This window comes from Lepeophtheirus salmonis, chromosome 5, assembly GCF_016086655.4.
Source record: "Lepeophtheirus salmonis chromosome 5, UVic_Lsal_1.4, whole genome shotgun sequence".
Classification (NCBI taxonomy): domain Eukaryota; kingdom Metazoa; phylum Arthropoda; class Copepoda; order Siphonostomatoida; family Caligidae; genus Lepeophtheirus; species Lepeophtheirus salmonis.
Window position 1 is genome coordinate 48444522 of NC_052135.2, and position 27665 is coordinate 48472186.

General features: G+C 31.6%; 3 protein-coding genes across 4 annotated transcripts; 1 reads left to right on the plus strand and 2 right to left on the minus strand.

The window, feature by feature from the left end:
- Positions 1-2038: 2038 nt before the first annotated feature.
- LOC121117369 (vitellogenic carboxypeptidase) lies at positions 2039-4614 on the plus strand. Its single transcript, XM_071888105.1, has 3 exons — positions 2039-2869; positions 3273-4171; positions 4237-4614. Exons 1-3 carry the CDS (start codon positions 2190-2192, stop codon positions 4566-4568), a joined length of 1911 nt encoding a protein of 636 aa, XP_071744206.1. The 5' UTR covers positions 2039-2189; the 3' UTR covers positions 4569-4614.
- A 212-nt stretch (positions 4615-4826) lies between these two features.
- Pglym78 (phosphoglyceromutase 78) lies at positions 4827-7065 on the minus strand. 2 transcript variants are annotated; one of them, XM_071888741.1, is made up of 7 exons: positions 6950-7065; positions 6006-6132; positions 5736-5941; positions 5540-5681; positions 5368-5470; positions 5130-5300; positions 4827-5056 (listed from the first exon to the last, which is right to left on the minus strand). In XM_071888741.1, the coding sequence occupies exons 2-7, from the start codon at positions 6080-6082 to the stop codon at positions 4985-4987; spliced, it is 771 nt and encodes a 256-aa protein (XP_071744842.1). In that variant the 5' UTR covers positions 6083-6132; positions 6950-7065; the 3' UTR covers positions 4827-4984. The 2 variants fall into 2 exon arrangements, with proteins under 2 accessions (XP_071744842.1, XP_040567713.1); XM_040711779.2 differs by lacking the exon at positions 6950-7065 and having other exon boundaries at positions 6006-6204.
- A 1175-nt stretch (positions 7066-8240) lies between these two features.
- On the minus strand, positions 8241-11941 carry LOC121117765 (probable lysosomal cobalamin transporter). The gene is made up of 3 exons (XM_040712258.2): positions 9815-11941; positions 9340-9730; positions 8241-9266 (listed from the first exon to the last, which is right to left on the minus strand). Exons 1-3 carry the CDS (start codon positions 10204-10206, stop codon positions 8493-8495), a joined length of 1557 nt encoding a protein of 518 aa, XP_040568192.1. The 5' UTR covers positions 10207-11941; the 3' UTR covers positions 8241-8492.
- Between the last annotated feature and the right edge of the window lie 15724 nt (positions 11942-27665).

The following is a 27665-nucleotide window of genomic DNA, read 5'->3' on the forward strand; positions in this document are numbered from 1 at the left end:
CATTTCTTCAGACCTCAGATAATATCATAAATATGAATTAGTGTCACTAGTCAAGGAGTCCCTTTGAAATAGAGTGATGATCCAGAATCAATGACTCCTTAGCTTATAAACATTATTCCTTCTTTTTTTCCTCACTAGAAAATCAACTTCTAAAATTTATATACATAGGAATAGCTGATGTTTTAGGGATACCATTGTGACTCCCACCCTCCACGATATTAATTTTTTAATGTCTTAGAACCTTTCCTCCAAAAATTAACAAAAATAAAGGCCAAAAATTGGTAGTTCAATTCTTCATAATCATAGGATTATTTTTTAATACTTGTTGGAAATTGTTCATAAATCAACAAGAGGTTATTCGAATTCAGCCAATCAATATATAAAACACTGATTAGGAGAATAGAAGTAGAAAAATACGAGAAATAAATACAAAGTACCTACTAGTGATTGGAATTCCGGGACTTTCGGCTCGACTCACTAAAAAGAGGTGGCTTTTTTGGCTCCCAAACGGCTCTTCAGTTTTTTTTTTTTTTTTTTGCTTTAATATATATAATACAATTACAGAAGCGCCCCCATAGGAGTGTCCGCGAGGGGGTGGGCTGGAGGGCCTGTAGCCCCACAAATATTCAATGTTCCAAAAAATTATTTCTTCAAAAACAAATCCCTAAAATTTAAATTATGTTTTTTACAATAAATTTCATTTCTGTGAATAGCTATGGATTTTTGCAATTTTTTTCCAAAAGAAAATATGTTTGTGTGGTCAGCTGTGGATTATTTAAATTGTTAGAAAACAAGTTTAACTTTTTGTGAATAACTACGGATTTTTAATTTTTTTCCCCAAAAACTTTGATTTTTGAAAAAAAATTCAGAAAACTTAAATTTTTGGAAAAAAATTCAGAAAACTTAAATTTTTGGAAAAAAAAAATCAAAAAATTTAATATTTGCTATTTCATTTTTGAATTCCAAAAAACTTATTTCTTGGATTTTTTTCACACAAAATTCCAAAAACTGAACCCAATTATTTTTTAAGAATAAGCAAAAAAATCCTTCATTTGGGAGGGCTGCAGCCCCTGCAGATGCTCTGAACCGGCTTCTGATTAGTGGGGAGCCGGCTCCCGCCGTTTACTTCAAAGAACCAGATCATTGAGTCATTACGTTCTAGAACGAAATATCACTACAAAGTACAATATAATTTTTATGTAAACGAGTCTCTTGCTGCAATTTACAGCGCTTCCAATGCATTAATCAAACTATTTCATTAATAGAAATGAAAGATAATTATTAGTTTGTCGTGTATACAAATATAATCCAGACTCGTTTTGTATTGATGGGCCACACATTATTTATAAAATTTGATATTCACTTACCAATTTTTCTATAAATTGCTTTAAAGAAACATAAAACTGCATAAAATTCAATTGTAGAAAGAATGTAGATACGAGCAAAGGAGCAGCAAATATGATCTATTATTTATGCGTTCCTCATGTTGAAAGGATAAAAGTGGGCTATAAATGTGGAAACAATGGATATATAATTCTATATATTCGCACATGAAAATAGTGGTGAATGTTATGAGCACAAAAACCACAAAACCTTTGAATTTTGGATGTATTTAAAAGGCTTTCTTTTTAAACATTTCAGTGTCAATCTCAAATAATTTATGATGTTTTTTTTTTTTTAAATTATTAGAGAAAAAAAAAGAACATTACATAACTTTCTCGGCGGAATCGGCCTCCGACTCATCCATTGCCAAAAATAATAAGTATTTTTTTTTGCCTTATACATATATTTTTCTTTTTACAATATTTAGTTAGTTCATAGTAGATCTAATATATAAGAACAAGTGTGTGAGAGACAAACTACAATAAAATTACATAGTAGACAATATAGTGTGTACTAAAAGACAGCTAAAAAAAGGAAACAGAGATAAATTATTTCCACTCATATATTATGTATATCATTTTTTTATTGAATGGGTGTTAAAAAGCTTTTGTGAACTATTGCATCTACAAACTATTTATTATGTATCTGATTTATTTTTTATATATCAAGAAAAATTAAGAGAATCCTTCTGGACTCCTCTACAAAAATTAGTTTTCCCTCATCAGCTTCGCTATGCATGTCTGTAGGGAAACCCCTGCCGGAAAAGGTTCTAATTAATCTATTACCCGAGGATTATAGCCAATAGGATGCAAATATCCTATATACGTACAAGAAAAATGACTACTCCGGTCCTAGTCGGCTGCTCAACACCGAATCGACATAATTCTTTTGACGTATCCAACATCGATTCGGAATATGATCAACACTATAGTTCACTCAAAAATGAGGGTTCTAAATCCCTCTCACTGAATATTGACACAGATTTAGGAAGAAGAACTCCGTCTTTGAGCGGTCGAGACTCTGAATTAGATCGACTCCGACGTGAAAAGATTTCCTCTTACTTTTTGATTGAGCGCTATAAACTCTACATCACTTATGCGATTGTGTTTGGACTCTTTGGTATAATATTTGCCGTGTGTATGGGAGCCTGGAAAATTATGGAGAAGGATCCATCTCTCAAGGAGTTAAGAGAGCGTATGATGAAAACACCGCGAGAAGGACCTCGGATATGTTCATCTGCTTATCCAAATTTGAGACCCAGAGTAAAAACTCTAGAAAATGTAGGGGAAAAACTTTTACTCACCCCCCTTATCGAAAAAGGGCTTCTTGATGAAGCCCGTGATGGAGCGCTAGTAACCTCCATCATGCAGACAGACGTCAGCTATTCGGGGTACTTGACAGTGAACAAAACGACTAATGCAAATCTTTTTTTTTGGTTTTTTGTCTCCAAAGAAACGAGGGAAACAGGAATTCATTCAACACTAATAACATGACTCTTTCTTTTAAACTTAAAAACGAATCCTTAACACAAATATTTAGATCTTAAACGGTAATGGAACATAATTTATAAGTATAATTATTATTTTTAATGAAACGATTTAGATAAACAGTTTAGACTAGAAATAAATAAAAAATTAACATAAATTACTTTTCCCCCTAGTATTTCAAATGTTTATCTAGTGTATGTTTCTCAAACATTTAATGAATTACAGACATCCGTATGTAAAAGTGATTATTTTTCTATTTCCACATTACCCTTAAGCTTTATTTTACTTAGGCTGAACATATAAGCATAATGTAGGTATACATGGCTTTGAAAATGACCTAAAGGATTTTATTTAACTTAAAAGAAAGAAAATCATTATTTAAATCTACATTACTTTTTAAAGAGCACCAGAATCACCTCTTTTACTCTGGCTCCAAGGTGGGCCTGGATGGTCATCTCTATATGGACTCTTTAAGGAAAATGGCCCATTCCTTGTGGGTTGGGACTACGACTCCCATCAACCCTATCTTTTAAGAAATGAACATTCCTGGCATAAAGATCATAACGTTCTTTACATTGATAATCCAGTCGGTACTGGATTTTCTTATGCTGATAATGAAAAAGGATATCTAACTACCGATGAAGAAGTTGCAGAGGCGCTTATAGAGGCAATACGACAATTTATGATCCTATATCCAAAATTGGTCCCAGAAGCTGTTCCTCCAAGTACTAAATTTTTTGCATTCGGTGAATCATATGGAGGCTCTTATGTTCTGTCTCTCGCAGATCAATACCTTGAGTACAAAGATCAAAATTCTCCTATAATCAAAGATATATATCTCGCTGGAGTTGGAATAGGCAGTGGTTTTATTAGTCCAGAGGATCAAGCTCTCTATGCTGATTACGTCAACTCCGTAGGCTACGTGACTGAGAACGAAATGGCGTATATGAAGGAAAATGATAAAAGGATATTGGAATCTTTAAAAGAGGGTCGCTTTGCTGATGCAGAAGGATATTCTCAGCGTAATCTACTATACATTGTTCATTCCATCATGAGTATGACAAATATCTATGATCATACTTCAGAATCAAACTATCTTACAAATAATGAATTCATGTGTTTTGTTGATCAAGACCACGTTCGAAAAGGAATACATGTAGGAGATGCCAAGCTTTGGAAAGGCATTGAGGCTGCTAAATTTTTAAATAATACAATTATGGTCAGTAAAAAGCCTAAACTTGAGCGTACTCTTGATCGAGGCGTGGAAGTATTAATTTATAATGGAAATTTGGATCTCATAGGTATAATCATACATACTTAAAAGTTAAATCTGTACTTAAATTAACTTATTGATTATATATTTCAGTTCATATACCTGGAACAAACAAAATGATCAACAGTCTTCAATTTAATGGACGCCAAGAATTCCTCAACTCAAAACGAAGTGAATTTTGGGTATGGAATCCTGATACTGAAAGAGGGGAATTGGCCGGCTACATTACTCAAGGAGGAGGTCTTTTCTACGCTACATTGAAAAATGCTGGTCACATGACACCAATTTCGCAACCCTTTAGAACTCACACTCTTGTATCGAAGTTCACACATGCCACGGATCGACATTTAGACCGATTCCAAAAACCAGACATAGTTAAGGCTAATTCAAGAAAATTAAAATCTATCTCAGATATCCATTGTTAATAATAATCATTATATATTTGTTACCCATTAAATGTTATGTACGCAGTATTTAATATTCAATGGAGTTCACAACTTCCACGCCATTACTCCTTTTCAATATTCAATTTAGATAATTAGATTAGATTATCTTTTTAAATTTCCTTATATGAACATAAACGGCCAACCTTATTCCCGATATGACCAATTACAAAGGTTTTGTATTTTTCTGTGATAAATAAATGGCAAATAAATAAGTATAAAAGTTCATGTACGAACACATATGGTATATATATATATTTTTTTTTTACTTTTACAGATTTTAAAGAAAACTTCGTTAGGGCACACTAGCCAGGAGAAATGAGTTATACGGGGAAATAAATAAGTGGCAACTTTTATTTTATCAGATAATATAGCTTCGGATTTTTGGTGAGATCACATTACTTCTTAGCTTTTCCTTGAGCAGCAACGGATGCTATAGCTTTCTCGACGGTTTCCTTATCACCCAAAAACTAGGAGGTAAATAATAGGATAATTAATTATGATATATTTATATATTATTGAAGCTCTAATACGGAAACCAACCTGCATGGAAACAACGGGCTTCATGTTTTCATCCAATTCGTAGACAAAAGGGATACCAGTAGGCAAATTTAATTTCATTATATCTTCGTCTGTCATATTGTCAAGATGCTTAACAATACCGCGAAGAGAATTACCATGGGCAGCAATAAGGATTTGTTTGCCTGCTTTAATCTAAAAATAGAATTATACATTAATAAGAAAATAGCGTATTAATTCAATAAATAAAGAGACAAATAACCTCTGGAACAATGACATCATTCCAGTAGGGAAGAGTTCTTCCAATAGTTAACTTCAATGACTCAAATTTGGGGAACTCTTCTGGCTTGGGACCATCTTTGTACCTATGTAGTATTGATCAAAAAGTATAATTAGATACATTGAAATTGTGGCCCAATAGATGAGTGATCAACCTTTCGTCTTTGGTGATGTTATCGTAATATTCATGATCTGGTTCCATGGGAGGAGGAGGGATATCAAAACTCCGTCTCCAGATCTGAACCTGTTCTTCACCATGCTTTTCGGCTGTTTCCGCCTTATTCAAACCGGTAAGAGCTGAAAGAAAATGATATCAATAAAAGTGAAAGATAAATATGAAGTATTAATTACCTCCATAGTGTCTTTCGTTGAGTCTCCAGGTCTTTTCTACGGGGATGCCACTTTGATCTGATTCGGCCAAAATGGTTTCCAAGGTTTTTTGTGCTCGGGTTAAAAGACTCGTATGAGCACAGTCAAATTTGTAATTGGCTTCTTTCAAAGCTTTTCCGGCAGCTTGAGCCTCTTTCACACCCGTTTCGCTCAAATCCGCATCGAACCTAAGGTTAAGGAACCATTTGGTTAAAATCCGTAGTTACCACTTAAACATATAGAGTGACTTACCAACCGCAGAAACGATTCAATTTGTTCCATTCGGACTCACCATGACGTACCATAACAATTTTATAAGTAGGTGCCATTGTAGGATTTTTTTCACGAAGGAGAAGCGCACAGAATATCACAAATGAAACTGAAGGCAATAGGAAGGTTTATGAAAAAGTCCTCCAAGTGACCTCTAAATTATGACTTAGTAATATGAAAATCTTTCCTCTCCTCCCTTTATTATTTATAAGCCGTATGGCCCGGGCAATGATTTGCTGATGCAAAAGGAGAGAAGATAGAAAGGAAAGACAGTGGATCGAAGGAAAGTGAAAATCCTAGTTCCACTATGACGTAACAAAATCGTTTTCACTGACGTCATAAATTACATCATAATTGAAGGAGACACCATCTTGGGGGGCTCATACTTGATATTTTGAATATAAATTAAACAGACTTTAACAATGACATTCATAAACAGTGATATTTGAATATAATCAAAGTAATTTGTACTGAGAATCCCTACGAAATGTCTATATGCCAATGTTATTTTGTTGATCAATTAATTAGGGACAATAAAAGTACTTTCATTGTTGTAAAACAATATTTTTATTTATTAATAAAATAAAACAATAATGCTCAAATCATTTTATTTCTTGGTCCCATTTTGACCAAGCCAACAGTTCCCTGTCTATTTTCCTTAATATTAATGAAAAAATTGTTTTCATTGTAATAAAACTGTTCGTTTTTTTTCACAAGTAGATCAGATGACTTATTCAAAAAATTGGGATAAAAGATAATTTTACAATAAGATTATGCTTAACTGAAACATTCAAATCGTAATAAGTTACCAACTAACTAATTACATTGTATAAACTATGATTGTTGATAATAATAAGTATATTACAAAATCGTCATATTATTAATATATTAACTTATATTATTATAAATAATTATACATATAATACCTCAAACGACGTGCAAACTTGATGTTCGATGGTTTTAAACTGAGCACGTAAAAGTTGTTGTTTCATAAAGCATGTAAAACCGGAATTCAGGATCAACTCGTGATTTGTGAATACAACAATAAATAAAATAATGTATTATAAAGAAATGCTTTGACATATCCAAGCCAAATACACTTTTTTAGATTGTGTTTTCCATGTGCAAATATAGCCCTTTTTTTCGGGCGAGGGGATACTTCAGGTACCCAAATTGATTGAAAGCAATACTAAATATTTTTATTTTGTTTAATTATTAATATCATTTTTTTTATTTTATTTAAATTCATTTTCTATTCCAACCCATTTTTGGGTTTAGTACCACGCCAACTATAACTGACATAACTGATAAATATATAGTATATAGTATATGGTAGGGCCAAACTCCTTTGTAAGATAAAGATGTATGTGATTTGTGAACTGTGTCAGGACTCAGATGTCACCATAAACGTAAAAGTTGGGAGGGCAATAGGGGCATCTGTAAGGGGTGGAGGGGGGTGTAAGTAATTTTTGATTCTTACTAGAAAATTTAATTTTTCATCTTTTATTCCAAAAATTTGTAATTTTTGGATTTTTTTGGAAAAAAATAAGTATTTTCAATTATTACAATATTGGTTATTTTAATTACCAATGAGGACTAATTGATGCTATATATTAATATTTTATATATATATATATTTTTTTATCTATAAAAATTATTTGCTTAATATATATTCAAGAGTATTATAATATTGGGCATTTTGAGCTTTATAATGTGTCGTATAATACTTATGAATAAATAATTAGTTAGTAATTTGGATCGTATTAGTCAAAAATTACACCATTAGTATATCACCAATTTAAGGAATATTCAATTATTGTATTATCCTGGCCACAAGTAGGATTCTAAATTCTTCATATCGTTTTGTTGGTTGTAACTTGCACACTGCTACATATACAATAATTAATTCTTTGTATTTAATAATTTAAGTAGAATGGACACTCGGTAAGCGCAAAGCTCATTTCCCTGAATTTTATTTTTTGCTATATGAAGCAGCTGTAGTAAACCTACATAATGAGACCAATTTGAGCTCTGAATCTCAAAATTTCCCGAAGTTATTGTCGATTATGCATTATAAATTAACGTTTTGTGTTATTTAAGGGCTTCTTACTGTGACCATATATAATCTTTGTACCAAGTTCGATCTGTAACTTTTACCGTAATCCTACAGAGGCAAAAACATAACTTCGTTTCGGAGGGGAATAACAATTAAGAAACTGACTTTGTATAAATATTTATTTATTCATTTGGAAATATATTGATTTAAATAAAATAGAATGTATGTTACTGTATGTAGCATGAATTAATGAAAAAGTTGTTAATAGGTTTACATCTTACAATATTAGATATAAATATTTGGAGATAGATAATTAATCTTAAATATAGCCAATTGACATATTCTTAATATAATAAACAAACGCTATGGTATATATATGTATGTACCTCATTAGGTACTTCCTAAGCAATCAATCAACCAACATTAACGTCGTTGACCAGAACTTCGTCATCTTCTTCATTATGATTTCTGTAGAACGAATGTCTTCGGATGTATACTGCGAGAAGAGATCCAATGAGAACAACTACAATGAAGACCCAATGAAGCCAATAGTATAAAGCGTCAAAAATCCACATGGTATCGTGATATGCTGTCAAAAGAAAGGATATTCGAGTCTGGTAGCAGTGTTCCTTATAGCCCTCTTTTCGACTTTCACAAAATAAAGTATTTGTTGTATTTGCGGATGTATCATTCATTACAAAGACTTGATTGCCAAAAGTTGTGTAGTTAGGTACGAGTGAGAACATGAAGACATTTAAGGCGACAATGATATAAATCAAAATAGCGCAAACCCAAATTAAACCTCTTGTTTGTGTTTTTCCTGACTGTACATCATATGCAGGAATGCAAAAACAACCAATTCCAACTGTTTTTAATCCCGAAACTGATCCAAAAATCAATAATAGGACTATATTAATATACAGAATGAAATCCATTGGAAATATTTTTTGTGTAAACATCAATACATCTTCAATTGGATTGGGAAGAGTGGTGTTGTTAAGACTATATCCAGAGCTAGGACCATTTGAGTGCATTGCTCTATCTACTGATGATAATATGAGAGACAGTACAATGAAAAAGGAAACAATCATGAACATAATTCCAAAGGTCATTTCAAAAGGACGAATACAAAGGAGTAGTCGATTCAAAAAGGAACGAGCCTTTTGTTCCAATACATAGTGAGACCTCTGAAATAAATGAATAATATATTTGAGTGACTGTATATGCATTTTCAAATGCTGAAATACTTATGATACTTACGCGAAGAAGACGAGCCTGTTGTTCAAGTCGATCCAAGTCCACTTGCTCAATATAGGGAATAAGGTCTTCAGCAAAACGTGATCTTATGTCATTAATTCTTTGTTCAACTTCCTCAAGCTGACTAATAACAACTTCTCTTCGAGCGTGGACTGATCTTTCTCTTCGAATCATCCCACAAGATAAGGAACTTATACCAATTCCTGTGTATATTATTAGGAAAAAGGTTCCAATCACATTCAATAAATTCAGAAGAAATACTGGGATTCCTTTCAAGGGTTGAAGGAATCCCAAGAGAATGGTTGGGGGGATTTCTTCTTTAAAAGGAATGAAGTAGCCTAAGAGTGCAAATGTTAAAATAAGAACAAGGCTCAGACACGTGAATTGAAGGGATCTGCAAAAAAATAAAATATATATCGTTAATAGTTTTGGATTATATCTATATTATCTAAACTAATGAGTAGTAACAGGATTTTACCTCAGAAGTCGATAACGAGTGGCTTCTTCTGGATTATAGTCAAAGAAGAAGTAACAGAATGGGAGAATAATAAAGAGAAACGTGGCTACAAAGGTGTAGGAGAAGTAATAGAGAGCCAAAACGGATTTCTCGGTTTGATCTCTGACCAAAGGATCCTCAGCCCATGGTTGATATGTTCCATTCTTAAATTTGAAGGAACTAACCAAGAATATATCAACTGGGACGAGAAAAGAGGTGAGGAGTGTAGCAGTCAAAGAGGCCACACAGACAAGGACGGCCAACCAATTCACTGCCGGACTCCTATACCATAAGACGTAGATACTTGAGAAAAGCAGAGCAAAACATCCTGCTATCCCGTAGTAAATCCAAGCAGACCAAGATGGATCATACATTGGGTACGAGTTCGAATTCGGGGATACTATAACTCAGTTGCGCAATGCGAATTATTTCTTTAACTGTTTTGACTTTTTTGTAGTAGATTCTTAACAACGAGGTTACGTGACAAACACTCCAAGATAGTAACAATGAGCGGATTGTTAGCAAGACAACTCAGCTGTGAGATGAGGTGTAAAATGAAATCCTAAAAATATATTATAGACGTGCGTACTGCTACTAAATTATGCGATAAGAAGTATGCTTCTCTTCACAACACTATGACAATGGAGTCTTGAGAATAGGACTATTTTTCCTTTTATATTTATCAGACACCTAAGAGTATGTTGCATATTATTTTTTCCTAATTGTTAGCATAAGTCAAATAGCTTATTACGTTTTGTTAAATGATGTATCGAGATTCAAGTCGAAAATGAAAAGAGACAGACAACTGCATCTTTTAATCTATGTACAATGTAAATTAAAAAATAATACATCGGATAACAACAAAAATGTATAGTGTTCTAAGAAGAACACTTAATTACGGAAAACAACTGACCGGGGAAAGAGCATGTAAAGGATTCTATTCAATAAGAAATGCCATGAAGCCTGGTGAAGGAGGAATAAATAAAATGAATTAGCACTTTTTGTTGAAAATAGTTCGTGTGATGGGTCTGAGTACTCTCATGGTTCCATTGAATTCATATCTGTTTATGAATTAGGGATATCCATGATGTTTAGGTATCTCATCTCTTTAGAAAATGTTCTTATACTTACTCGGTGGATGCCATCTCATTTAATTCAAGTACCATTCATTTTGCAGATGTCCTTTAACATCCAAACGGTTACTTCATAATCCATTGGTTCAAATACACATCCGTCGCTCTATATCTTCTGTGGAATCGTTGTATACTTGTATAATAACTGAGATATGTTTTATTAAGATGAGTAATACTGGAATGAAAGTTACAGTGAGGAACAACGAGGCTTATCATCCTTGATCTACAGCTCTTTCCTTGAAATTCTTCCCAATGTCTACTCTATTTCGTCTCCTAATCATAGAAAACTCTTTCATCGATTTGAATACTTAAGTGTCATTGATGTACATAACAAACAACAACTCATATCTATGACACTGAATCTATTTATATTGCTGTATTATTTCAGTAATTCAAGACACTTCTTCCTTGCTTCAGATTCCATTATTACTTGTGAGACTCTTCTATCATTGGAAAAAAAAGCAGAAGACAATCCTGGACCATGATATTTAATGTGGCCCCCTCCCTCTACACTGTCGAATTGGATTAAAGATTTTAAATTAGATATTATATTCCTATGGAACAGCCTCGATGTAATGACGCAAAACTTATCTGTGAATAAATGTATTAATAATTTAGATTTAACTACATTATCTTTTGATGAGGTTAAAATTGCTGAATATAGTCATTTTTTGGAACAAGCCATCGGCTTATTTAAGCAAATGCAAGTAATATTGTTGTCTTTTGCATCAATGAAAGCAACCCATTTATTTGGCCTTTGATAAACCTATAAAAAAATATATATTTCAATGCATATCAGAAATAGAAAAGCAGGGTGGGAAAGTAATCTAGACAGTTAGTGACATGGGTTCTTTAAACCAAAAGCTATGGAAAGAATTGGGCATTTCAAAAGACATACCTTTTTATACTCATCCAGGTATTTCGAAATATTTTTTTTTAAAACGACATACCTAACTTATATTTTTTTAAAGTTATAGATGACTTCGAAATAAGAATATTTTTGATGGCTGATCCACCGTATCTAATTAAACTTGTGATAAATAATTTATGAACAAGTGGATTTGATTTTCCAAAAGGTGGAACCCTAAAGAAAGAACTTTTCAAAAATGTTTTAAAACCTCAATCACAATGAGATAATTAATAATAAAGTATTACTAAATAGCGGTTACAAGTGATGACGTCAAGAGAATATATTAGAATTATATATATATTTTTTGTCTTTATTAAAATCCAAAGAAGTTGTATTGTTATACAATATAAATAAACCTTATAGCTTAAATTTAATCCTTTGGAAAAAAGACATTTTAATAATTTATAGTCACACGCAACTATAAATATACAAATCTAAGAACAACACACTGAAATTACAATAAAAACGACGATAAAGTTATAAAACTAGAAAATAAACACACTGCACTTAACAAGAACAATAAAAAACGACCAACTAACAAAAACTAAGAACAATTTTTAACGCATTTGCACCTCATGTATCTTCTTACACTCTTGTGTATGGCTTTTAAACGGACTGCAGAGTCCTTATCAAGGAAGCGAATGATATCACCTCCCCATGACCAAACAGTATTGTCCAGATTAAGAATCTTCATATTGAGCATTCCATACCGGGAGGCGGATGAAATTAAAATTGGCCTTACGTCCTTGTTATTAATGTCTTCGTCATTGGTTAATCTGGGACAATTACCACTTTTACATTTAAAAGAGAATAATTTAATTGGCCTTACTTTTGTCTAAACGATTGGTCGCATGTCCAAATAATAAAATCTTGCGAACTTTTCATTCATGCCTTTCATATTTACCTAAATAATAAAAGTTTTTAAAATCCTTATAGATGGCAATCAGCGAATGCATGAATGGTAGAATTTTTCATTTTCCCACAGCCTTTGCAAGGAGAGTCGAAATAAATAGGTCCATTGGGGATTTGGAGCTGAGCCTTGAATTGTTTACCGCCTGCGATTTAGATTCTAGTCTTCCATGATTTCGGTTAATCCAACTTTTTAAAATAATTATGACAATTTCATCGACCTCCTCTGGAGTAGCTACGCCAAAATCAATTTTCAAGTGCCAAGGCATTGGACAGATATGCTTGTTTTCACACCTCATTAAGAGGAATTTTCCTAGCCGAAATGGACTATTCTCAATGATATCGGTAATAGTAATTGTGTTTCGTCTTAATGCTAAAAGTTCTAGTTGTCTTGGGGCAGTTCTCTTTAAAAAAATGTATTTTCACAATTCTCACGAATAATATCCATAGTAAAGTGGGATTGGAATAACCGATTGGCCTTCCATAAAATTCCTTGGTTAGCACTCCAGGAGGGAGTCAAGGCTAAAACATATAAATTAGGGCTGTCAAATCCTAACATCAACCATCTGCACACTGGACTAGAAGATATAGCCAAGGCCACTCACTATTCGAATTTTTTGTCGGGTCTAAAAAAATCTTTTGATAAATTTTAGGTAAAATTCTTGTTAGAAGTGTCGGTCCTCTTCCCATTTGAGATTTAAGCATTTTTACTTTGTCTATGTACCTTCAATGAAACAACTTTTTTGGCCACTTTTCTTCTTCCTTCATAGTAATTTCTGCTAATCTGGGTAGAGAAGTAGGCATATAAACTTCCAATGGAATTACCAGGTTATTGTAAATATTGATTTTTTTTTGCAGATTGAAATATATCCAACTTCTAATTTTCGATTGACTTTTTTGTTTCAGAGTCAACCAATTGGAGTCCGCCTCACCATCTTTTCCTCATACTATATCCAGTACTTCAATTTGGTTTTTAATGGGGGAGCCCATAATTTTTTCTGTTATCTGTGGACACCATGCGCCTAAAGGAAACGTTCCTGTTTTTTCTCTATTTATTTCCAGTCCTGATTTCTCTCCACATTTCGTAAAGAAGTTCAAGTCTATTTCAATCCTTTTCATTAATTGTTTTCGGAATTTGCTTCAAACATAATGGTTATGTCATACGCTTATAAATCAATAACATGTTTGGTGTCGTGAAGTTATATTCCAAAGGCTCCACACTTTTTTATGATGGATTTGGACAAGCTTTTTAAGGCCAAAATGAATAGTAAAGGAGCCGAAGGACAGCCTTGGCGACGAATTATTTTCAAATAAATAAGCTAGCTTTCATTTTCACCTAGCATCACAAAAGATGTTCCATTATAAAGTATTGCGCGAATGGGATTATACTATTTTTTTTTGGTAAAAACTTCTCACCGCTTTAAGAATATATTTCAAAGAAAGGAACAACTTTTAAGCTAAATATACAAATAAATCATAAAAAAGACATTATTGAGATAAATAATGAGCAGTATTTTGCTCCAAAAGTTCTCAAAAAAGTTTGCCACCACTCTTGCGCAGACTTTGCAGTATGTGAAGGGGCTTTGTCCTGCTGGAAACAATTATAACCATCCCAGTGCTGTTGCTGGATCCGGATAAGAACTTGGAAACGTAATGAATAGACACGTTAATGGACCACATCACCCTTTTAAATGAAGATCAAGGGCGTCTTCATCCTACAGGAGGTGACGCCCCCCCTCTCACAGAAGCCTGCTTTTGTCCCCTGAACATGTTGCGCATGTCCTCGATGCCTGGTCGTTCTTGCTCTTGTAAGACAGCTCCACGGTGAAAATCTTCTCGTTAGTGTAAATGATTGAAACGTGCTTTCAAAAATTGAGGAATTTCAGAAGCACCTTCGCTTGGATGAGCCTCTTGACCAGTGACCTTGATGAGAAGCTGGATCTTTTGTAGACGATACGGCTTCATCCTCAGATCCTCCCTGACCACCCTACTTATGGTAAACATAATTAAAAAATATACACCCGTCTAGGAGATATATTAAGTTAGAGTTGTGGTCCTAAGATTTATGGGTCATCCTGTATAAAAATTTCTTATAGAAAAAAGAAAATAAGAATGAATATATGAGATAGTTTAAGAATTGGTGTTGTTACCTGATCTAGATGGTCGATATATTTGAAAACTAGTTTATCTAGTATTATCTGAAAATACCGTAAATGGTCCAAAAAGCTGACATTTGAACTTTCGTTTAGAGTCCCTGTTGTCCATGCTTATATGTATCGGGTGTTCCAAAAGTTTTGAAACAATTTTTAACACTCAATAACTCACGTATTTCCCTGGAGTCTTCTTTATTTTTACAATAAATATAAGATATGATAATTTATTATCATGTCGCAAGAACAACTAAGAAAAAAAATATTACAACCTTGTTTCGCCGGAATGTCCTCAAAAACCATATTTGCAGTTAAATATAGTTGAAAGGCAACAGTCAACCGTACCAAGTAGAGCTTGGACAAGGGTGAGTTTCTCGGAGAAGTCAGCAGGAGTGGTCGTCTAATAAAATTGACTACTACAGTTGTATGAAAAAGCCTTTAAAAAGAGGCCAGATCTTTCCATCACGGAAATGAGCATGTACATCGTAAACCAAATGAGGATAGTAAATCACATGAAGAACCCAGGAAGCCTGATTATGCTTGGAGTGAAAAAAATTGGAGGCAAGATATGAAGGCAATCTGCTTCTGCAAGAGGATTGTCCTACATTAACATCTTTTTTTGAAGAGATTAATCTCCTTAAACAAAGATTTTTACACCAGTGTTATACTATTTTATCCCTTGGTTGTATTTTAATTGGTTAATTGTTTGTGATACTTTATTGTTGTTAGGTTGTCTAATTTTAAATTACCATGTTTCTTTAGGTTTTTAGTAACGCAATTATTTATATCATCTTATATTGTTCTAAATCTATTTGTAAGTAGATATATCAACAATGTGAATCAAGATCATAAAATATATATTTAGATAACAAGTATAGCAGGTACCGACTTGAGCTTAAATAGTCACTGTGACTTGAGTTTAGGGGGACCGGAGCATTTCATACTCAAATACAATTTACAGAAATAATACATATCACAAGTGATATTGAATTAATTAGCCCTTTAGTAAAGGAATGTAAATTCCTTGTTTAAGAGCTTGGTATATCTAATTCGAATAATCTTTTGAGTAATTTAACAAAACCTGAAGAGTTTCAAATGATTATGTATCTCCCACAGTATTATTATTTTAAAAAATGCCGTTGGGATTATTTTATTATCTCTGTCAACGAAGTTGAAATTAGGTTATACAATCCTTTCTGTCTGTTTGTACGCAGGGTTACGGAAAAAGTTACTAAAACATGATAAAACATTTTAGGAAGATTATATATGTTAACAGTACAGGGCCATCAAATTTTGAGTTGTTCAAATCCAAGTTCAAGGTCACAAAAACGTTAAAAATGTATAATCAACCATAACTTTGAACAAGTTGAGATACATAACTCAAGTTAGTATAATTTTGTAGAAATATAAAGAAACTTAAGCGGAGGTTTACGCTCTATCAATTAAGTATCCATTCCATTTTTATTCATGGTGATGGTACTGTGTCGTTCATTGAAATCTGAACACTTAATAACTCAATAATTAATGATGGTTGAGTGATTGAATTTAATTCATATTTCGGTATATTAAAGCAAAAATAGTTAGTTACCAAAAAAAATCTGAGTTCTCTAGCATACGTACAAGTCGAGAAAATGACACTTGAACGTGAACGAGGATTTTCTATTTGCGTAATAAAAGTAATTGGGGGTCTCCAGGACTACCATCTACGTCTTCAGCAAGTCCGAAATATTGGGAAGGAAGAAGGGGCTATTTCAAAAATTCCAAACAGGGCCCAGCGGAGTTAAAGAAAACAACCCAGGCAATCTCCTCAAGTACAAGAGGACTGATGCAAGAGATCTCGGGGTTTCATACACAACTGTCTAAATAGCTATGAAAAAGTCGGTGGAAAGCACCTTTTTTAGGGTGGAGAGGCCACTTTTGACAGGAATAATGAATGCTACCCATCTTTTCCAATGCAAGAGTATTTTGAATTGATCTATTGAGTTCTTTTGAAATATTTCTGTTATTTTTGGCCACCCTACAGCACTGATGCCAACCCCCTCAACTAATCCTTTTGGATGCATGTCCAGGGAAGGCTTTCAGTGTCCGTCATCAAAACACAGAGGCTTTCAAGACCAATGTAAGTAAGCACTGGGATGCCATGACAGAGAACTACATCTGCATCGGGTGTCAGGCTTTCCGCCGCAACATAGAAGCCATCATTGCCGCTAAGTATTTCCACTTGGTGTTTTAACAATTTTTTATTATCAAAAACTGTTTGAATACATTAGAGAAAATATTGGAATGAGTGTTTTTAAAGACATTGATGCTGTATCAACAAATTAATTCTCTGATAATTAATCTTTAGAACAGATAAATGTTGGAAACTTTTTTATTGATAAAAATTGCTTTATATATTTTGGGGACAGTCTTGTGTAACTGAATATATATGTAACTTTTTTTTTTTAATAATAATTAGGGACATGTACTTCACTAACAAGACAAGTTTCATATAAACTAAACCCTTTAGATTATCAAATAATATATGTATCAAGACTTTCTATTCATTAAAATTCCTCTATCTTATGATCCATATATATATATTTAAGGAGATTGATAATAATGTTTATTAAGAATAGTTTATAAAAATTGGTGTATATAATCCCTTTCAATTTTGTATCCCTATGTAGTGGGTTAAAATGAAAATAATCTTGAAGAAAAATCAAGAAAAGTAGAAAATCCCAATATATTTAAATACTTTACATAGCCCAATATTCCATTGACATATTTAAGTAAAGGCTTTAAGTATAGGCCTTGTATTCAATTTTATTAGATGAGTCAAGATTAGTGTTAGCTCAGTCTAATAAAACTGCAGTTCTATCAGTCCAGTCCAAATAAAAATTTTCAGTACTAGGACCATAGAGATATAAAGTATAGAGTGCTTACTCTCTAGAATGACAAGAACAATCTATTGAAGGGTTCAGCTGATGAACAATGAGGACACATAAGGATCAAAACATTCAATTATTATGTCAACATAAGCCTTTCTGCTTCAAATAATATTCTTAAAATCTTAATAAATTAATAATTAGTAATAAAATAACCTTCTAATTTTTACAAAAGGAGTTTGGTATTGGGTAAGTTTGTCATAGTGGATATAATTGGAACTTGATACATTCTTATTATTTTATTCGTAGAGTTCCATGGCTGCTTGCATTCCATTCAATTGTACTTCAAGAATGGCGGTTCTAGATCCCCAGAGCACTATCTTGCTAGTAAATTGTTGAAAAAATGTGATCTCAACCACAATAACGGGAAAATAAGCTTTTTTCTGTAAGTGTTTTCATAACTTTATAAAACAAACATATGTTTTGGCATCCTTGTCAGTTACTTTCAGATTTCCTAAAAATCCAGCGCTTCTAAAGTAATGGATAGTAAACTGCCGTCGCCGAGATTGAAAACCAACCAAAAGGTCAATAATTTGTTCTAAGCCCTTCAGGGGCTCTGACATCATCAAGCAAAAAGTTCATTGCACGCTCAATTTTCGACTTCAAATGCACTTATAAAAAGTAGAGTCCCAACGGCGAATCTTAAAGTTAAGAACCTATGATGAAGACAGTACTATAAAAAGGAATTCTGATGGCATGATTAAAAAAAGGCCAATTCTAAATATAGTCATTGATCATACATATGCTTTACCTAATACTCTAGTATTTATTTTGTCACTCTATTTTTTTTATCTCTATGACTGGGACCGATCATTTATTGTAACTACAACAGCTAATATGACGTAGTAACTCATTCTTTTCAGTTGTTCAACATAAACTCTTTCAAAGAGACAAGATACCTCAAGTTAAAAATAGGAAGTGTGTAACTAGAAATAATAATTATTATAGGTTTTAGTTATTGAACATTATTCTTCGTTTTTATAATATTCAATTCTAGCTAGGAGTAAAGAAAAAAAGAATATAGGTAGGACCGTAGGAATCAAGGACCGACGTATTTGTGCTTAAGACTGTTGAAAAAAATAAATATTGTACCAATAAAGAAAAAGACTGAAAAGGGGAGGAAAACTGATTAGAAAATCAGTCTTAAGACAGATCCAACGTAGGTTCAGACTAAGAACATTCTGTGTTTTTCCAAACAAATCCCAGGCATATCTAAAGAGAGGAATTGTTATTTTTCCATTGATTAATTTGAGCGACTTCAAAGACAACACAGTCTCGGGCCCTCCTGTCCTGACCTAAACGTCATTGATAACTCCATGTGTTCCATTCCTGAGAGAAGATCCTGTGTGATCCCCAGCAAGAATGTGGATGACCTGAAGGCTAAACTGGCGGCTCCCTGGGACTCCATCCCTGTAGACATGGTGCGTGCAGCATATAAGTCCTTTATAGAGATACTTCAGGCTGTGGTCAAGGCTTAGGGTGACCATTTCGAGTGAAAGTTATGCCCATGTTTTTGAAACTTGTGTCGACTTATGTCTATAATCATATGCAAACTATATAATTAATTATATTTTTAGTATTTTAATAAACATTTAACAGAGTTTTTTGTAGAGCCTGTACATTAGAATATATATTCAAAACATTATATTTTTCACTATCTAAATATCAATTATACCTACTTTACAGTTTTTGAGCTGATTAAATACAAATATTAAAAATTAGATAATGAATATATGTAGTTTTTTATAAAATAGTATCAAAGCAAAAAAAAAAAAAAACCTATTAAGTAAGAGTCCTTTATTGAGTTACCAATTATAGCTTAGCTTACAATCTCAATGCTTATGCTCAATGATTTGCAGTTGCCCTGTTTTATCAACTAATATCAATGGGTTAAATGGTGTTACTCAGGCCAATGAGGGAGCGAGAAATCACATTGACAATGTAATTTTATTGATGTTTAGAACTCTTCGGTGCGGGCGAGCATAAAGGTACTCTATAATGCACATGGTTGATAATTTTGGTAAGGATACAAAAGCATGCGAGGGGAAGGGAAGAAATACTTATGGCATCATTGATTAAATAATATCTTCCTCTATCAAGAACTTTATCAATTCCCGGCTTATTATTCAATATTAATATAATATTAGATGCTAATAGTCGATAGAGAATTGAATAAAATGCCTAAAATAACGACGCCTTCTGTCTGGATTTCTAGAAATAGAGGCCCAGGAATTTGGAAAATGCTTACCGGACGAGAAACAGAGGGGTTGTCAGATTTATCGATATAAATGTGCCTTTAGTCCCCTGTCTAGAATTAAACACCACTCATAATCCTCATCTCATATAAAGAGCATGAATATTCATCTATAAAATCAAGTTAATGATGAATACATCAAGTCAGACTTTAACTTTGACCTCACAAGGATGCTTATTGCATGTGATATACCCTTATCCATTGCTAAGCATCTTACGTTCAAAAAAATGTTTTCACACCAAATTACGATCAAAGTTATGAGTAAAAAATATACAATATTTACTAATTTCGAAATGGAACTCTGAATTTTGTACCATCAAACAGTAAGTATTCATTTTTTAAAAGTCTAACCATAAAATATGACTCTATTTTAGCTAAAAATATCAAGAATTATGATACACAACTCATTAAATGGCAAAAATAACTGCTTAAATGGTCACAAAAACGGGGCTAGTAGCTTTGGATGGTTCGCAACTAGTTTGTTTGAGACTAGTTTCTTCCCTTAAAGACTTGGGTATGATCATTAGGTTTTCCAATATTACATAGTCAATAAATATTACTCTTTTTATCACTTAAGGCTTAGCTATGGTTGATAAGCTCCAAGAGATGGTGTGTTCTGAAAACTTATAAAATGCAAAAACAACTGCTTCAATGGTCATAACAACAGGGGTAAATACATTGGGTGTAGCATAATAATTAGCAATTGTGCGTATCCTTCATGATAATAGTATGCTGTTATACAAGCATAAATAAAGGGGGGGGGGGAATCTTTTTTGATACCCTTAATAAGGAGTAATATCGCCGGATTACTACATAATTAACTTTTGCTCTAAATCTTTACGATGGATTTAATTCTAACATTTTTTTATTAGTATATTTATTGTCTAATTGTATGATTTTGACATTTACTTTATTATTAATAATTATTTAGATCTCATCGGTAGAGATATATATATTTATCCTGTGCACAATTGTATATAACAAATTCCACATGAAGAAAAAGGGGTGATTATCTTTTTGATTAAACTCCACGTCTGGCTTGTGTTTTGTAACCTAGGTTATGACATATTTAACTAAATTCCGATTTCAAACCAAGAAAATATTATTAGGACCAATCTGTTATTTCAATATTCTGTATTTATAATTTATTGTTATTATTAGTTATATGATTCCAATTGTTCCACTTTGTATATTTAACATAAATGTATGATAGTTTATTTTTAATTACAATTTCATGGAGTGTAACATTTTCAAATCTACTGTAACGGGTAAAAAACGTCTAAGTCAATTATACGTAGTATATCTTCATTTAACATTTTGCTAATAAATACTTTCGAGATACCCTCAAAAATCCTAATAAAATAATATATATATATGTATAGTTAATAGCACTTATTTGCATCTTAAAGAGAAACCCAAACCTAACAAAAATATTCTTGTACTTGTTAAACTAAAAAAGTTGGAGAATAATGACACCAAAAAAAAACCTTTATAACGTGTTCATTTTTCCAAATATCATAAAAGTTATGTAGTAAAAGGTTCCTAATTTTATGCCCAAAATGCATCATTTTGTGGCATTTCTTTTTAAAAATTTAAAATTGACGTTTGAAGAAAAAAAGTGGGAAAAAATAATTGAAAAATGATCAATTTAGAAAATATCTTCATTCGTATAGTTTTTTTTTGTGACGCCAGTCACTTTTTGATTTATAACTCAACCCCCTATTTAGTGTCCTTGAGCTCCCAAAATTATTTTTGGTATTTCGATATAGAATAAGCCCCCTTATATGCCCCCCCCATATGCTGATTTCAAATTTTAAGTCGATTCAGATACCATCTTTATGGATGATTCCTGCACCAATTCCTTATTATTTATTATGGAATTTCATAAACAAATAACAAAATTGTTTTCTTTTTTTTTTTTTTAAATTACCAATAGAAAAATAATCAATAAATTTATTTATCATAATTAGTTGTTAATAAATTTTAATTTTAAAAAGTTAAAAGTTTCCGCCCTCAGGAGTGAATAAATTTGTGGTTGGCTCAAGTTTGGGAATTTGACGCTCCCCTTTTATTAGATATTGAAATTCAGCCTCCTCGCCTCTTAGTATCTGATCTAATTTTCAACTACCTGACTAGTAAAATCAAATTTTAATGTAAATTCCTTTGTCAATGTTTAATTCCGTCAATTTTTTTATTTATTGAATAAATGTAAATACATATTTAATGACTACAGAAACGGCTCTAAAAAAATGTATTCGACACTCATGTAATTACCTAAATTGGTTAAATTCAATACGCATGGTTGGGGCCAACTCTATGTGAAGGTTTCAGCCCTCAAGATTACAGGTGCCTTATATTGCTCTTAAATGTATTGTATTTTAAAAGTTTGCCATTTTGTGAAACTGTTTTGTCTATTTTACTCTAGGTTCACCTTTCAATTACTGAGAAATACAATACTATTTATTTATTTTGATCATGGTGGTTATTAGACCATTTCTGGTGATCTTAAATATACTAATAATTTTTCAATGGTCCTTAAAGTGTTCGTTCTATGAATATATGGATGTCTCAAAAATGCGTAATTTTCAAGTAATTTAGATGAAATATATACATATGCAAAAAAATAAAAAAGTTGATAAAGAAGATTTAGATAATCATAAAAATTACATCTTTTTTTGTTATAAAATAGATAAGTTTACTTAGGATTAGTGCGGGTTACCACATCTATTGAGATTTTGTAAATAAACGTGTATTAAGTTTGGAACGGACCAATAGAGTATGTATTGTTAAAGACTTTCCATGTTATAATCTTCAAACCTCAACAATTCTTCATTTCAAAATTAAGAAGATTAAAAAGAAACCTTGTTTGGAGAAGAGGAAATGCAATAAAAATAAATTTTGGAAGGACTACCTCATGATTTTGATATGAAAATTGTTGATGTTTGAAGATTATAATATGGAAAGTCCTAAAAAAATACTTAGTCTATTGGTCCGTTCCAAACTTATACACTTTTATTTACAAAATCTCAATAGATGTGGTAACCCACCTTATCATTGTATGGATATGATACATTAGTGATTATTTTAATGTTAAAACATATCAAACATAATACACACAAAAAATTGGATAAATGGAGCGACACATTTTTAATTTAAATGTGCTTTTCATATGCTTTGATCGATTTTCATTCATTAAAGACATAAATACTTCCATATTCTCTAAGAATGAGAGAAGTACACAAAAGAAGTAATCAGATATAATTTATCTGAAAACAGCAGATGCTCGAATTCCATTATCTACGGGAATGATACAAGAAGAAAACCAAACCTACCTAAATCTCAAAAGAGTCGAGTCGGCTCCTTACTTGGGTTAGGAATCTTATCGATCTCTATATATATATATATACCAATTTTATAAAAATATATATCGGATCTAATTTACTTGAATTGCTATTAAGACAATGCTAGTCTGTCAATCCAAGTCTTGTCTAATATGAATAATCCATCATGGCTAATGATATCACATTAGATGACGGATAATTAAGTAATTAGGACTTATTCCATTGGAGCCGCTGTAGTATTTTATTATTTTTCTGATATCTTAATATATAATATATTAAAAATAGGTATTATATCAGTTAAAAATAATCTTGCCATTTTTTCCATACAAACACTTTTCCTTTTTTTTATCCTGCCATTATTTCCATTGCCATTTTTCCTTTACCATTTTTTCCCTTGTATTTTTCCTTGACACCCTTTGAACAGACGACTGATGAGTGATGACTGATGAGTATGCCAGGCTATAGGAAAAGTAAATAATGCAGTTACTCTCAACAGATGCTAAACATACTCAAATTCTAACACCCACTGGTGATAATTCCGCTACAGTGAAGCACTTACATGTATTATACGAGTCCTTAAGCATTGCGTCCCTAACGTTAAATATACAAAATTAAACAATTAAATCATATAACTATTAACAATAATAAATTATAAATACAGACAATGTTGGAATCAAAGATTTAAAGGAAAATTACAGTTAATTCATTCATTTAATGAAATTATGGAGATTTATCTCCCAGGCCGCACCAAACCTCCAGGCAGGGCGTAAGTTTCACACCTAGTGATAAAAGTTAAATGTACAATGGGCATGTTAAAACAAAAAACCCGCAATTCAACATGGTACCCCTGTCAATTTGAAGAATGTTTTGGAGGAGAGAGAGAATAATGCTCCTGACGATTTGATTAGAACAGCTACAATCAGCTGTGACAAGGGAAGAAGGAAATAAAAAAAGGAAATTTACTGGAATTCCTCTAATGTCGATCCCCAATTCTACTCTGGGTCCAACAAGGACTTACAATTGTAAGTCCGCAACAAATCCTAAGGGCTAGGCTCCGTCTTTTATAAGCACACACTAACGTTCAAATAGATTTTGAATGTAATGGATTATATTTAGGAAATAATATTCACTACTCAGGAATTAAAGGAAAAGAAAATCCATATTTCAGATTACCAATTCCCAAAAAAAAACCAGACCAGTTAAAAATTCACAAGATTTGCATCACTGTTGACACCCTTGCTGTAGATGCTAAATCATTTCCGAATTTATAAATCATTATCAAACAAAACATGTCCTTTTCATAGTAAAACATTTTTTACACGTCGAGATTTTTATCCACTCTTAAGCTCTACCTTCAAAAGGGAAATAAAATCTCTGAAAAAAATCTATATTGTAGCTAGCCTTTTCAATTTCTCTTATTGACAATTATTACATAGATATTGATTGATAATTATTATATAAATGGTATTAATAATTTATCAAAATAAAAATAAAAGATGGATTAAGAAATGAAACCAATTAGTAAACGAAGGTTATTGAATAAATATAAAATTAAGAATCTTATGTAACATCCTTTTTGAGTTCATAATACTTCAAGAAAGCTAGTTGACACCATACCAAAATACATTTTTGTTTTGTTTATTTTTGTGTCGTATGTCATGTTTGTGGTAGATAAATAATAAAAACACATAAAACATTGTTAAAAACATCGATAATTAATTTTAGAATATGTTAAATTTCAGACTAATTAATTGTGTAGCATCTAAAAACATCGAATATAGAAATTTTATGTACATAAGAAATTAACAAGGATATTTCTGTCAGGGGGGGGGGCGTATTGCAGTATCAGAAAGTTAATTGCATATTTAGAAGTTAAAATATTTCAAATATTATTACTAGACTTAAGATTTTTCTGAAATCTGTAGAAAAATAACTTATTTTGACCTATTTTGTATAAATTGCTCACTTTTCTAATTCATGAACTAAATAAATAAGCTTTAGGTTCTAGTATGATTATACAGCAGAAGGAATTATAAAATATTTTTTTAGATACTTTTTGAAGACGATGAAAAGATAAAACAATTCATGGAGAAGAAAAAGGGGAAATACTTAAGAGAGAAATAACTTATATCATTCACAAAAATTATAATCTTCCATTTATGCAAATGGTTACATGTATAATTAGTGGAGGTGATGATGAAATGCCTCCGTCTAACCAGATTCCTGAAGATCTCACCACCTTAAAATTTGATCCAACTACTAATATGAACGTTGAAAGGTCTTTTAGTATGTTTAAAAATACCAATACTGATTAAATTCATAAATTCATGGAACAAAATTTTGATTTACCGACAGAGTATACCATTAAATTATTCTTATAAAACCGTATTTTTTAATGTAAATACCAATAGCTTAATTTTGATATTTTGGTATTTATTTTTCCAAATTTTAGCATTATTTTTTTTGCTGATTTTTACAAAAAAAATATCTTAAAAAATCTAAATCTAATTATTACCTTATGTCCTAATTAATAAATTATAGTATGACGTTTTTTTAAGAGTTTATTTTGAAATTTTTTGGCTTACAGGACCTGAAAAAATGAAGTTAGAGTCAGCATAATTTTAAAAGCTAAATTATATCAAACATAATACAGTTATGAATAGGAATATAAGTTATTGAATTTTGATTTGAAAATATTTTAATTTATTAATTTTTATCATTTATGTGAAAACTTTAGCAGAAAGATTATGTTTTTTCGGAAAATTAAAAAATAAATTTTCTTTTTAATTTTATCTTAAAATGTAAGGGGTTAAGTGACAGATATTATAAGAAAAATACATACTTATTTTCGATATATTTATTTTGGACACCACCAAGAAAATATTAATTTTACTATAATAAAATAGTAAGCATGCTTTATAAACTCAGAGATCAGAGACTCCCAAACCAAGTAATTACAGATTTTGTATATAAGATTTACAATTCAATGATTTTTGGAAAAATTATTAATTTAAGAAGATATTTTTATATAGTTTAACTAAGAAAAATTAAAGCATGATTAAGTGATTCAATTATTTGTGATCAAATATAACAGTTTAGAAATAAAAAACAACATTTTAATCCGGATTGGTAAAATAAATAATCAAACACATAAAATAAAAAAATGTAAATATCATAAAAGAATTCAAAATTTTACTTTGAAGACAAATCTTTTAAGAATTTATGCAGAATTGGTATTATTTTTAGTGTTATATTTCATAAAAAAATATTTATTAGTATTGATAGTAAAGCTCTTATGAAAAACTTTATATAGGTTGGATAAAATTTTTAACAGTTAAATATTTTAATACCAGTTAATACAATTTCTATGATATCAAATATTTTCAGAGTTACATTTTGGAAAATAAGATGGTATGATACACAATAAAAACTCTTTATTCTACGCAACAATTTTTTTCCATCACTAAACCTTTAAAGCTCATATTTTTCAACGAAGATTATTAATTATTGTACAATACATACAATATATATCACATAGGTATGTGTGATCTTTTGCAGATAATTTTTTTTTATATTTATGAATATACATTCATGATCATTTTATAAGCACAACACAGTAGTATGTGCTTCGAATGTATTTCGAATATACCACCTATGTCTTTCTAAGTACCTAGGACCCCTTCTAATATGCTGTAATACACTCCGGCCCACAAGTTGTGCAGGTAAACTAATCAGCCCTGAAGTAGGTTAAAATATTCCCTTTTGAGGTCCAGTAATTCATCTGTACAACTTGAGGGCCGAGGTGCATTTTTGGATATGAAAAGGGTCGTTTGATGCTTAGAGAATCTGCGACGATTGAATTTTACCTACCTTGGAGCCCAGGTGTTTAATTGAACAACTTGTGGTTCGGGGTGTGTTATAGTATATTACAAAAGGGTCATAAATACTTAGAAACACGACAGACGTGGAGTTTAAACTGCCTTGAAGCCCATCACTTCACATGTATAGGCTGTGAGCTGGGGATATTTAATGGGGGTATTCCTTGACGGGTTTGTATAATGTTATAGTCCAAATATAATATAAATTGCAACGAAATTGTTTACGATAATAATATCTTGCAATGAAATTACTCACAATCATATTGTTTACAGAGATGTTGCTTTTCGATGATATTACCCACAACAATTTTGCGGGACAATGATAATGTAC

What these genes read in the sequence shown, in the direction of transcription:
- Pglym78 (XM_071888741.1), bottom strand. Translation starts at nt 6,082, where the DNA reads ATGGCACCTACTTATAAAATTGTTATGGTACGTCATGGTGAGTCCGAA. An exon ending in AACATCACCAAAGACGAAAG is followed by an intron (nt 5,471 to 5,539) that starts GTTGATCACTCA and finishes AATACTACATAG; the next exon opens with GTACAAAGATGGTCCCAAGC. An exon ending in ATGATGTCATTGTTCCAGAG is followed by an intron (nt 5,301 to 5,367) that starts GTTATTTGTCTC and finishes TTCTATTTTTAG; the next exon opens with ATTAAAGCAGGCAAACAAAT.
- LOC121117369 (XM_071888105.1), top strand. Translation starts at nt 2,190, where the DNA reads ATGCAAATATCCTATATACGTACAAGAAAAATGACTACTCCGGTCCTA. An exon ending in GGAATTCATTCAACACTAAT is followed by an intron (nt 2,870 to 3,272) that starts AACATGACTCTT and finishes TACTTTTTAAAG; the next exon opens with AGCACCAGAATCACCTCTTT. An exon ending in TGGAAATTTGGATCTCATAG is followed by an intron (nt 4,172 to 4,236) that starts GTATAATCATAC and finishes TATATATTTCAG; the next exon opens with TTCATATACCTGGAACAAAC.
- LOC121117765 (XM_040712258.2), bottom strand. Translation starts at nt 10,206, where the DNA reads ATGTATGATCCATCTTGGTCTGCTTGGATTTACTACGGGATAGCAGGA. An exon ending in ACTCGTTATCGACTTCTGAG is followed by an intron (nt 9,731 to 9,814) that starts GTAAAATCCTGT and finishes ATTTTTTTGCAG; the next exon opens with ATCCCTTCAATTCACGTGTC. An exon ending in AACAGGCTCGTCTTCTTCGC is followed by an intron (nt 9,267 to 9,339) that starts GTAAGTATCATA and finishes CATTTATTTCAG; the next exon opens with AGGTCTCACTATGTATTGGA.